The sequence below is a fragment of the Silurus aristotelis genome, assembly GCF_946808225.1.
Source record: "Silurus aristotelis genome assembly, chromosome: 22".
NCBI classification, from domain to species: Eukaryota; Metazoa; Chordata; class Actinopteri; order Siluriformes; family Siluridae; genus Silurus; species Silurus aristotelis.
In genome coordinates, this window is record NC_139595.1 from 18,059,777 (window position 1) to 18,073,028 (window position 13,252).

Consider the following 13,252-nt stretch of genomic DNA (forward strand, 5'->3'; position numbering starts at 1 on the left):
AAAGATTACTTTAGATTTTGTAAGAAGAAAATGGAACAATTAAGGGCGCCGTTGAAGGTAGCATGATGTCGAATGAACCCAGAGCGCGCCCCCTAGTGTTGAACTTAAAGATGCACCGGAAGTAAATGGAACGTGTCGTAGAATGGATGTTGTTCACTGTATCTAAAATCCGTTTGTGTGGATTTAGCTCTGTGCACTGAGTACTGACATGGCACACAGATACCTCCACCTGTCCAGAGGCTGCAGGAACCTTTACAGCGTATTTCTGTCTAATTTTAGACCACCGAAGGCGGCGCGATGGGTAATGTACAACCAGTGACATGGGGCAAGTCTCAAACGGCTCTCTGGTCAATACCTAGTGCCCTAGATAGGTCGGCTATATTGTAATTCCATTCATAACCAATGTAGAGTATTGGTATAGGGAACACGAGTGGTTTTGGTTTTAGATCTGCACTCGCAGATATTAGCTTCATTTGATACACTTTACACTTCCATTAGCATTTATATTAAATAGCTAACAGTTTTATTTAATCATTTACGTACGAAAATAGCTGCTTAGATACGACAAATAAAACGCTATTTTTATATGACATTGCTGCTTTGGGTAAAGGCGTGTTAGCATGTTGCTAGTTGAAACTGACCTCCTCCCAGCTAGCAGTACTGATTTCAGATTTTTTGTCATACCCATATTCTGACATTGACTTCCTCCTGGGCACGGATTAGTCACTTGGAAAGCCCATCCTGTTTGCCGATTGGTCGGTTTGCTTGCTCGTCTCCGTTAGTGTCGGAGGATTAGCTAATGAGTGCACAGGAGGCGGGCTTAATGAAAATACGGGTGTGAAGTGTATTACACAGTTTATCCATTTTTCTATAATCCATATCTATATAATTTATTTATTCTGCTTATTATTTGTATATAAACACACCATTCGGAACTTTATAACCCACGTATAAAGGCGTTATTATTATTATTATTATTATTATTATTATTATTATAATTATTGTTGTTGTTGTTGTTGTTGTTGTTGTTGTATGATCACGAAACATGTGACCTGTATTGGATGTTACTGTTTATAGGGGAAATTTTTTTTTTAATAATTAATCATTTTTCCCCGTTTGCTTGGAAATTATTATCTGTAAAATTTTAAAGAGTAATGAGAGATTCTCTTCCTCTACATGCCCAGTTTATTTTTTACACCACTTTCATCTATAAACAATATCAACAAACGCAATCAAAATCAGGAAACATTTTGCAAATAAGAGTAAATTATTTTTTTACTTTTTTTTTATGTCTCCTGTAAATAATGAAAATGCATGATTGTCTTTTGCAATTCATTTAAATATTCAAATTATGTCTGGTATAAATTAATCTAAAGAAACATTTGTCAACTGCAGAATGTTTTTGATCTGAATACTAACAAATATTTTTTGTAAATCGTTTTTATTATGAATTGTTACAGTAAACACATTTATCATCTGAAAACAGAGTCAAAATAACTTCAACCTTTCCTCTGTTTTACCCTGAGTGTTCATTTCGTGCTCCCAGCTCTCTGTGCACATGACCTTTTTTATGGAGTATTGTGGGCGTGGCCTCACGTATAAATGAGTTGTGTTGGGGACTGAAAGAGTGATAAAGAAAGCCTGATGTTTGTGTTGTTGTTGTTGTTGTTTTTTTTTTTTGCTCAGGTATCTACTCAGACTGAGGCTGTGCAGAGACGAGTGTTGCTTTCTCAGGTGTTCGATACGTACAGAAGGTTCTGCTCGAAGCCCCCTAAAGGTGAGTTACATGCATTACAATAAAAAATAAAAAAAAGCAGGTGTGATTATTGTTTTTGTTTGTTTTTTTTTTTTTTTTTTTTTTTTTTTTTTTTGGGGGGGGGGGGTTAGCTACTGAATAAATAAATGTAAAAGTTGCTGATATGCCAGAGTCTGATCTTTTTTTTTTCTCATAAAATCTTTTTTGTAAGGGTTTGAAAAATATTTCCAGAAGAACGGCGAGTCCAAATCATCCAACGCCGAGGCTCAGGGTGACGTGTCCTTTTCTTCTTGTTATTTTTTATAAATATATTTAAATACAAAAATGCAACAAAACAATTACTATATAGATTTTGTGTAGGTGTAAAAATTTAGGTACAGTTTAGTCACATATTTTGTATCTTGTATTAAATCCAGAGTCCAAACAGAATAATGCACAAAAGAATGCTGGGAAGTCTGACAGTGGTGGTGGAGGAGGAGGAGGAGGAGGAGGAGGAGCTGGTGGAGGCAAAAAGGGAGGAAAAAAGGATGAGAACAACTGGTTTAACCGTTTCCAAAAGGTGTGAGGATCTTTGTGAGGAATTATTGTTGTGGATCACTTTCAAATGTTTTTATTAGGAACCTTGTAGATCTAGTGAAAAGTTATGGATGATAATTTAGCAGTAAGAAACGTGTCCGTTCTGTTAAACCAACTTTTCAGAGATTTTTTTTGACTTTCTAAGAAAATGTAAAACTCCTCTTTCTTAAAGATTTTAGAAAGGGTCAAGCTTTATGTCTAACACTGGAGACTCCTTCCATAAATGTTCAAATCAACTTGTTTTTACGTTCATTATTATGTGTGTTATTTAGAGCCTGTGATTATTTTATAATGGAAAACTAATGTCAGAGTTGCTGCTGTAGAACCTTCTGAGCAGTCAACATTTTTCTGACTAATCAGATTCAAGAATCCAGCATGGTAGTAGTTAGCATTTAGTCTCATCTTAGAAGATTTCCTCATTACGCTTGAATTTATGAATCCATCCCACCACGAATCTCATCCGGATCTAGTCTAGACCTTCCTCTGTGTTCACTGTTCATCATTGTTGGGCTCTGCCGCAGGGGGACATCCCATGGGACGACAAGGACTTCCGCACGTACTTGATGGTGTCGGCGGCGTTTTGGGCCGCGGTCGCTTATTTCTTCTTCCGGGACACAGGGAAAGAAGTCACCTGGAAGGACTTTGTTAATGGATACCTGGCGAAAGGCGTCGTGAGTTTAAATTTTTTTGTTGTTGTTGTTGTTGTTTTTTTTTTTTACTGCAGTCTTTCTGTCTGATCGGTTTATAGCTATAGTAGGTGATTGATGCAGTCGTGTCGTTTTTGCTCTTGCAGGTCGACAGGTTGGAGGTCGTGAACAAGCGCTTTGTGAAAGTTATATTTTCTTCAGGAAAAGCAGAAACCGATGGGGTGAGTTTTTATTTTATTTTATTTTTTTTTTTGAAAAAGGTAAAATATTTACAATGTAACATGTTATTGCTGTATATTATAGCAATTATAAGTATAAGCGAAATACTTTTTCTGGATTTTTCCTTTTTTTTAAAAAAAAAAAAAGATCTGTGTGTATATTTATATATATATATTACATATATAATAAACACAAACACAAATTAGTGGAAACCTGATAATAAGATTGATCTGCTTTTAGAACATCGCATTCCACATTTAGTCTTAATTTCCTGTTATAATAACCTCCTTCCTCTCCTGGGGAGACGTTTTACTAGATTTTGGGAGGTGCTTGTAGAGGTTTGTCCTCATTTAACCACAAGGGTGTTAGTAAAGTCAGGTACTGATGGAGGTGAGAAGGTGAGGAGGTCTGGGATGCAGTCATCTTTTACATTCTTCCCAAAGATGTTTGAAGGAGTTGGAGCTCTATAGCAGGAGATCTTCCACTCCAACTCATGTAAAGCAGATCTTCATGGAGCTGACTTTGTGCACAGGGTCAACTTGCATTTAAGATCATAAAGCTGAAGTAATTTCATCTGAGTGGCTCATAAACAGTCAAATAATAAAAAAGGTGTTTTTCTTTCTGTATTGTTTTTTTGTAAGAAGTACGTGTGGTTTAACATCGGCAGCGTGGACACGTTTGAGCGGAGTCTGGAGACGGCTCAGGTGGAGCTGGGCATCGAGAGTGAGCACAGACTGCCTGTGGTTTACTCCACGGAGAGTGATGGGTAACTTTAATACTGCACCAATGTCATTTTTGTTAATAATATCTCACTGTTTCTACACATTTTTCATTTCCAAATTCTGTACTTTTCCAGAATCAAATATGCAACTTCCCTAAAGATTTTTAAGATCATATTTAACATCTGAAATAATCATTTTAAATATATCTATAATACATGTTATGCGTTATGTGTTTAGTCGCACACTGTCATGTACTGTCATGGCAACTGATGCCTGAGTTCCTTTTATATATAAAGTGAATTAATATATTCCGTACAATCAGATTAAAGAATTTTGGACCAATTTACGATTGTAATTAACCAGAGCCTCTTTTTGCCTCCAGCTCTTTCCTCCTCAGCATGCTTCCCACCGTACTCATCATCGGCTTCCTGCTGTTCATGCTGAGGCGAGGCCCCGCGGGCGCCGGACGGCCCGGCAGGGGAATGGGAGGTTTGTTCAGCGTCAGTGAGACCACGGCCAAAGTGCTCCGCGACGAGATCGACGTGAAATTCAAGGATGTGGCCGGGTGCGAGGAGGCCAAGCTGGAGATCATGGAGTTTGTCAACTTCCTAAAGAACCCAAAGCAATACCAGGACCTTGGGGCCAAGATCCCTAAGGTAGCAGAATGACATTAGCATGAAGCTTTTTAAATTTATTTATTTATTTTTCTATATATAAGATGTGTGTCTGTGTGTGTGTCACCTCTAATAAAATGTCCGTTTTTTTCAGGGCGCCATTCTGACCGGACCTCCCGGTACTGGAAAAACCCTGTTAGCGAAGGCAACTGCAGGCGAAGCGAACGTCCCTTTTATCACCGTTAATGGCTCTGAATTCTTAGAGATGTTTGTAGGCGTTGGTCCAGCTAGGGTAAGTGATCTCACACTGAGAGGAAAACACTGTTAATATCATTATGTGTATATATAGTAAATCTGTTTACCTTGTTTGCCAGAGTAACTTTACAAGAAATTGTGGTGCTACCTACATATAAATGTGACAATAACATAGTGTACCAATAAGATGGACATCATAAGGCATATGCATGAGGTTGACCGATTTTACTGATAGATAGGTTGGATCGTACTTGCCAATAACCGATTAATTACCCTGATAAAAAAAATAAAAAAATAAAACAGTACTGAATCATGAAAATAAAAAATTATGTGAATGATATTATGTAAATAAATATCGAGGTAAATAAAAGCCATGCATTCAAACTGGAAAAAAAAAAAGGTAACACAAATAAACAGAACACGGCGGAAGTGATTCACCTCTAGAGGCTGCTCTCGTACTGCTTAAAGAACCCGGAAAAACTATCGGTTTGAACTTTTGCCAACAGTTCCAGCTATAGCTATAGCTTTAATTATACTGAACACCCCTGTATCTTTTTTTAAAAAAATTTAAAATTTTTTTTATTTCAGGTTCGAGACCTTTTTGTTTTGGCTCGCAAGAACGCCCCTTGCATCCTGTTCATAGATGAAATCGACGCAGTCGGGAGGAAAAGAGGCAGGGGCAGTTTCGGAGGGCAGAGTGAGCAAGAGAATACGCTCAACCAGCTGCTGGTAGAAATGGACGGTAAGAGTAACATTATATTATTAGCATTCCTGGTTGTTAACAAAGTTCGTTTAAGCACCATGCTGTCTTATAAAATGATTTAATTATTATTTTTTTTTTTCTTCGCTATAGGGTTTAACACCGCCACTAACGTAGTAGTTCTGGCTGGTACAAACAGACCGGACATCCTGGACCCAGCACTGCTGAGACCCGGACGCTTCGACAGGCAGATATACATCGGTATACAGCGCAATTTTATTTTTATTTTCTATTTACAATCGAATTTTTTTTTGTAAAAAAAAAAAAACAATTAGAAATAAGATTATTGTATATTTTTATTCATAAGAAGCAAATATACTTATTTATGGTCCTATTACTGGAAGAACTCTTGTCTATCTTTTTATTTGTCATGCGAAACACATTGTGTATTAAAAAAATGCTTTCAAGATATCGTGATATGATATTTTTGCTTTATCGGCCAGCCCTACTAGCCATTCTGTGTTTCTCCACTGTGCTCAGGTCATCCAGATATCAAAGGCAGAGCGTCGATATTTAAGGTTCATCTGAGACCCCTGAAGCTGAACACAGAATTGGACAAGGAGAATCTTGCTAGGAAGATGGCTGCTCTTACACCTGGCTTTTCAGGTAAGAGTATACATGTGGAAAAACAAAAAAAAGGCTTTTAAAATAAGAACAATTCAGTGAAATTATATGAGACTGACTATGTAAGATATTTGTATTGTGTTGTTCTCGGTAGGCGCTGATATCGCTAACGTGTGTAACGAGGCTGCTTTGATTGCGGCTCGGCATCTCTCGGAGGCGATCATGCAGAAACATTTTGAGCAGGCTATTGAGCGTGTGATCGGAGGTGAGTGTAAATGCAACCAGACACAAGATACAACTCCATTTTATAGTCATGTAATGTAATAGAACACTTAACAATAAAACAACAACAATAAAATAGTTGTCCCTTATACTGAGTTTTCAGATGCTACGTGTGTGTGTGTGTGTGTGTGTGTGTGTGTGTAGGCTTAGAGAAAAAGACACAGGTTTTACAGCCTGAAGAGAAAAAGACCGTAGCGTACCATGAGGCAGGACATGCCGTAGCTGGGTGGTACCTGGAGCATGCAGACCCTTTGTTAAAGGTACCAACAAACGCTCTGCTCACTCACTGTATTTAAATTCTGATTCAGATTTTTATGTCACAAAACATGACAGCCAATTGTGTTCCTTTATGCAAATTCATGCAAAATAATCTTTTTTTTTTTTTTATTAGCCTATGACTAGCGCATATCCCGTAAACACAGCAAATTTGAATGGTGATATTGCGTTTTTTCTCAGGTGTCCATCATCCCACGTGGAAAAGGTCTGGGTTATGCTCAGTACCTCCCAAAAGAGCAGTACCTTTACACCAAGGAGCAGCTGCTAGACCGGATGTGCATGACCCTCGGTGGCCGCATCGCCGAGGAGATCTTCTTCAGTCGTATCACCACTGGAGCGCAGGACGACCTGAAGAAGGTGACGCAGAGCGCGTATGCACAGGTGGGCTCAATTTTAGGACTAAATTAATGGAAAAGCATTTCTTCTCTTTTTCTCTTGTCATTTAACGTTTGTTTGTTGCGGCAAATATACACTAGAGGTCAACCGATTGATCGGTCGGCCGATTAATTGGGACAATTTTTGCCATTTTTAAAATATGTATTGGCATCAACCGATCATGCACATAACTCTCTCACACCATCAGGTGGCAGTAGTCTGTATTCTCCATTTAAAGAGCTAGAACTGTAAATATTTAAAGCAGCGTTTCGACCTGCCACGATCATTGCTAACGAATTCCTGTCGCTTGTTTCAATCATGTCTGCTAAGTTGCGCATATATGGCAACAAGCGTGTTCAGCTTTTTCTCTTTTTCCATGTTTTTGCCAAAACATTTCAGCATTAGTTCATTGCGTTAGTCATTGAATGCAAAATGGTTAAACCAGTTGTCATCATCTGTCAAACCATTATGTCAGATTTGTTTTAGCTACAAATCTTCTGTTCATAGACAGTCTCAATTTACAGCCTCAAGAATCCAATTCCGATCCGATCTGACAAGTTTGTTGTGTGTAATGTGGGCTTCCATCTACAGATAGTGCAGTTTGGGATGAATGACAAAGTGGGTCAGGTGTCGTTCGACCTGCCTCGCCAGGGAGATCTGGTTCTGGAGAAGCCGTACAGCGAGGCGACGGCCCAACTGATTGATTCGGAGGTGCGGGATCTTATAAACAGCGCCTATGAGCGCACCAAAAAGCTGCTGACTGAGAAGAAGGCCGATGTAGAGAAGGTACGAGTAGGTTTCTTATTTCTTAAAAAGGACGTGCATGTGAGCAGTGGAAGCATTTGGTCATCGCGACATTGCTTCTGTTAGATAATAAATGTGTTAACCACCAGGTGGCGCTGCGCCTACTAGAGAGGGAGGTTCTGGATAAGAACGACATGGTGGAACTTCTGGGCCGGCGGCCATTCGCAGAGAAATCGACATACGAGGAATTCGTGGAGGGAACAGGAGGACTGGACGAGGACACGTCGCTCCCGGAGGGACTCAAAGACTGGAATAGGGAACGAGGGAGCGAGAAAGAAGAGAGCACTGAGGAGCAGGTGGCACGTCAGATCTCGGGTGGCATGCCGTTCTAAATCCACGAGAGGGCGACGTTTGCAGGAGAAAGAGGGAAATTTGACGAGGTTCGGGATCGGGTCGGGGCTGGTCATGTGACCTTCCTGATCTATACGCAGAATCACAGCTTGGGGTGCTGCATAGATTTTTTTTAATGGAAAGCTGTTGGTCAATTAAGGGCAGGTGGGTTTTTGAAGCACACTGCAGAAGATCCATGTTTTTGACTCAGATGAGCAGAAGTGATGTGATGAATTTTCCAAATGTAAAAGTGTATAAAGGAAAGAAGGGGGAAAAAAACCCCAAGTTAAATTTCATTGAAATATCCTTGGTCATTGTTGCTTCTGTGAAGATCACGCATCGCTGGTGCTTGCTTCTCAAACCAGATCATTAGGAACGCATCACTGATTCCACTCGACGTGCTCAACAGATACTCGGCACTTAAAACAGCATCATATCATCCTAACACTTTTGTCAAGCACTTGGTTACTGCATTTTCTGCAGTTTGTTTTGTTTTTGTTTTGGATAATTATTTAAATAAATACGATAATGTTGTTCAATTTCATGTAAATGTATTACATCTATGTGTAATTACATCCAAAAAGTTTCCCTGAACTGAGAAAATGAACTTATGTTCCTCTTAGAAATATTATAACATGTTCATTAATTGTTTGCTTGAATGAATTTGCAAATTGAGACTGAAAAGTTGTATAATTTATATTATTATACAAATGAATAAAGTCTGATGAAAGACCACAGACTCCTGATTTGTGGCTGGATTGAGTTTTCTTGTTTGCAGTCTTTTTCTTTTGTGATCATTTAAATATATAATCTATAAATTATTCCTTTTTTTATGATTATTGACTGAATTAAACATCTTTTTTTTTTTCTCAGTACTGGGAAAGCACAGATGTAGATGAATATTGGATTAATAAGCTGGTAAGGCACAGATGTGTATATTCAATAAGACATTATATGTAAGTGCATGTTTGCATGACACTGAAAAAAACTATAAACCGATTAAAAGCTATGGCGTGAAATTCTTCGGAACAAAAATGTGCCGATAAATGTGGATGAATATGTGGTTACGAAAAGATTTTTGATATTTAAGAATGCTGATTAGTATATATTTGGTTATTTCCGTGTGTATGGATATAACCTGTTTGAACTAATAATATTCTTTATTTATACAGCAGTATTTTATAAGGTGGAAGAATTACTTCCTTCAAATATCCCAGTGATGTTTGGAAGCTGGGGTCAGAGCGCAGGTTCAGCCATGATACAGCCCCCCTGCAGCACTGAGGGTTAAGGTACACAGCTTGGTGATACCGGGGCTTAAACCCACAACCTGCTGATCAGTAAATTGGATCCTTTGGCACTGTGCTGCCATTTTCCCTCAGGTCCATTTTTTTACTTTGAGAGGTTGTAGCTAATTGGTTAAGGCACTGGATCTTGGCCCTTTGATCAGAAGGTCATGTGTTCAAATCTCAGCACCACCAAACTACCGCTGTTGGGTCCTTGAGCAAGGCCCTTAAACCTCGACCGCTCAGTTGTAAGTTGCTCTGGAATAGGACTTCTGCAAGATGCTCTAAATTATGAAATAAAAAAATTAAATGAATTGATATCAACTGGATTAATACAGAAACTGCAGTAACTCTGAATAGACAGGGTTTGGGTGCCTCTCCAAGTAGCAGGAGAACCTCAGGACTTTTCTGTGCTTAAAGTTTTGAAACATTCCCCATTTTGCATGCACAAAGCTTCGGCAGTACCACTCCTGCCTAACGCCGCTTGAGGAGAGGAAAAAAAGGAAACGGCTGAACTGACAGCACGATGGGTTCGAGTGCACGTGTCGAGCTTTGTCATGAAAACACGCGGCAATCAGAAATAGCTAACATGCGGCGCGTGATTCAGCTAGGCTGAATGGAGGAGGATGTCCACGTTTAGTCACGGCAGGCACGGAGAGGGTTCCCTCACTCCCGCCTCTGACTCTGAGAGCACCGAGAGGGAGTGTTTCCCCACCGGCTGACGCCATCGTCATCGCACGCAGATTTTCTGTGACTTAGCGATTAGCTAAGTTCGATCTCGAACTCTTAGTCATCGTCTGTGTGTTCAGTTTGTGTGTTGTGTTTTTGTTTATTTATTTATTTTCTTCCAACGAAGCTAAATGAGTCATTAGACATGAGACTGAGACGAACGCACGCGACACGTGTTCGAGTCGATAAGACGAGTTTTTCTGAAGCTGTTACTCATGTCGGAGTCGATGACGGAGAAGTTGCGAGCGCAGATGAGGATGTCGCTCCCACGGGAGATGCAGAGGCAGGGCCGAGGTGGAAGGACGCAAACGTGACTTGAGGATGAGTCAGACGTTGCGATCAAGGAGCCTCTGAGCAGCATGTGTGAAGAAACAGGTAGAGAGGGTGAGCGAGAGAGTGCGTTGGAGTGAGGAGAGAGAGAGAGAGAGAGAGAGAGATGGAGGGATCCCGCCTACCTGTATTTCTCCCAGGCTCTGACTCAGAGCACATTAGCAGTGGGTGAGGACTATCCTGCCAAAACTCACACCTCGCCACCTCGTTACTGCTTTTTACATCATCATCATCATCGTCAAACATACACACACACACAACCACACACCAATCACGTCTCATCATAACGTGAGTAAAACACGCCCTGACACAGGAACTGTCTATGTAAATATGCAAAACCATGTGACCGGTTTCTCCGAACAACTTTCAAAGTCTGATTATTTATTTATTTTTTCTATAAAAGCTATAAGCAGCCATTATGGGAGCCGGGCACCTTGATATGGCGCCATGTTGGCGCAGTATTGTTGCGTGGTTTCCCTGGTTCGATCCTGGGCTCGGGTTAGATGTTTCGCATGTTTTCCATGTGGGTTTATTTCAGGTTCTTTAACTTCATCCTACCTCCTGAAAAAACCTCCCACAGGCTGGTGTTCTATCCAGAATGTCTTCCAAAGTGTTGCTTAATCTGAATATTTGAATTACGATGCCACGTGTGACCAGAAATACAACCACAAAGAAACCCACCTGTCCTGCTTTTGTAGCCTTTTTACCTCACAGTGACTCGTGCTAATCTAAAGAAAGTTTCATAGTTGCACAAAGATGCTTTTTTTTCATCCAGAACATTGAGGTGAATATCAATATGCACAATGTTGCCAAAAGTTTGCGGACACCTGGTCATAAGTATTATACGTGCTTTTTGAGCATCGCATTCCACATTCAGTCCAAATTTGCTCTTATAATTTCCTCCACTCTTCTGGGAAGATGTTTCACTAAATTTTGGAGTGTGTTTGTGGACATCAGCCACAAGGGTGTTAGTAAAGTCAGGTACCGATGTAGGTGAGGTGAGAAGTCCATATAGTGTACTTATTGTACATACACTCATTATTCTTTCGATGAAAAGATTTCTTCAGCCAGGAAACACTCCATCCTTGGCCACTAGTTGAATCTCTTCTTGCAGGAGCAATAGACTTTTTCCAGGAAATATTTTTTACTAGGAAATATAATCTCTTCAGCGGGTCCTGGGTCTTCCCCCAGGTCTTCCTCCAATGCTTGATCCAGCTCTAGCAAAATCCGACCCAGTAGAAACACTCAATCAATTAATAGGTCTTGTCAATTCTCAATTCTGATTGGTCAGATGGTGATTTAATGTCTATAAAAGGAGCAGCTTTGGTTGTGCTTGTAATCGTGAATCAAACAGCAGAGACCCCTGGAGCTGAAAGGGTTCAGAGCCTTTCTTCATGGATCCAACAGTGGGAGGTTGAACCCCCAACCTTCTGTTTAGAAAGAGCCTTAACCACTGAGCTACCACTTTCCATAATGACCCAAGTTTGCTCATTAAACATTCCACAACTATGACTAGATTTAATTAATACCTAAATGTAATAATAGGAAATATTGTCGGATTTATTTCTTATTGAAATGAAAGCAGGGTGAAAGTTTCCTATCGGTTACATATCTGTAAAACGTGAAGTTTATAAATGACAAGGACATTATTACTCACACACACACACACACACACACACACACACACACACACACACACACACAAGCACACACGTATCGTAGTGAGAGTGTGTCAGCTTCAGAGAGGAGCTACCGCAGTCAGTGGGATGTGTGATGGCACCTTATGGGCAGTTTTCAGAAATAGCATGCTCACCACACACACATGCGCACGTCGACACACTCAGTCATACACACTGCCCAAGCAAACATGTGGCTGTGCTAAGAATAATTTTTTTTTTTTGAAGTTATATGGAACTGTGCTCGGTTGCTTATGATGCCCAGAATAGATGTAATGATGCTGGAGGTTGGAGAGGGGGAAGGGGGGGCTGGGGTGCCCGTGAACTCGGCCCACATCACTGACAGATTAACTTCTCTACATTAAAGTTAGAATATGTAGCAGTAGAGGAAAGTTTGTGACACATCAGGATTACAAGATGTCATTGCTAGAACCTATTCCTGTTATTCCACATTATACACCGATCAGGCGTAACATTATGACATTATTACATTATAAACGGTGAAGTGAACAACACTGATTATCTCTTCATCATGGCACCTGTTAGTGGGTGTTATATATTAGACAGCAAGTGAACATTTTGTCCTCAAAGTTTTGTGTGGGTTCCTGGTCAATGGTCAGTATCTATCAAAATTGCTCTAAGGAAGGAACAGTGGTGAACTGGCGACAGGGTCGTGGGCAGCCGAGGCTCACTGATGCACGTGGAGACCGAAGGCTGGTCCGTGGGGTTCGATCCAACAGACGAGCTCCTGTAGCTCAAACTGCTGAAGAAGTTCATGCTGTTGATGCTCAATGGGTCACGACTGTTTTAGCAGCAAAAGGGGACCAACACAATATTAGGCAGCTGCTCATAATGTTATGCTGATCAGTGTATAATGGTGTCTGTGATCTGCTAGAAAATAGGAACAAAAGCTAGTGAGAGAGCAGAGAGAGAGAGAGAGAGAGAGAGAGAGAGAGAGAGAGAGAGAGAGAGAGAGGAACATTCCAGAGAGCACAAAGACGTGGAAAAAGTAGGTGTTAGCCAAATACATCTAAAATTCAATCCTGATGATCAT

At 40.3% G+C, this 13,252-nt stretch overlaps 1 protein-coding gene across 2 annotated transcripts; it reads left to right on the forward strand.

The window, feature by feature from the left end:
* Positions 1-87: 87 nt before the first annotated feature.
* Positions 88-8,913, forward strand: afg3l2 (AFG3-like AAA ATPase 2). Of its 2 annotated transcripts, none has more exons than XM_083524943.1 (17): positions 88-301; positions 1,687-1,777; positions 1,968-2,027; positions 2,173-2,315; positions 2,854-3,003; positions 3,126-3,200; positions 3,840-3,964; positions 4,303-4,576; positions 4,689-4,826; positions 5,378-5,531; positions 5,643-5,750; positions 6,030-6,155; positions 6,268-6,378; positions 6,540-6,655; positions 6,852-7,052; positions 7,638-7,832; positions 7,940-8,913. In XM_083524943.1, exons 1-17 carry the CDS (start codon positions 209-211, stop codon positions 8,180-8,182), a joined length of 2,403 nt encoding a protein of 800 aa, XP_083381069.1. In that variant the 5' UTR covers positions 88-208; the 3' UTR covers positions 8,183-8,913. The 2 variants fall into 2 exon arrangements, with proteins under 2 accessions (XP_083381069.1, XP_083381070.1); XM_083524944.1 differs by having other exon boundaries at positions 3,843-3,964.
* Positions 8,914-13,252: the final 4,339 nt, after the last annotated feature.

Excerpts from the sequence above, each read along its gene's own strand:
- afg3l2 (XM_083524943.1), top strand. The coding sequence starts at position 209 with ATGGCACACAGATACCTCCACCTGTCCAGAGGCTGCAGGAACCTTTAC. Across the intron at positions 6,379-6,539 it reads TATTGAGCGTGTGATCGGAG|GCTTAGAGAAAAAGACACAG; the intron begins GTGAGTGTAAAT and ends GTGTGTGTGTAG. Across the intron at positions 7,053-7,637 it reads CGCAGAGCGCGTATGCACAG|ATAGTGCAGTTTGGGATGAA; the intron begins GTGGGCTCAATT and ends TTCCATCTACAG.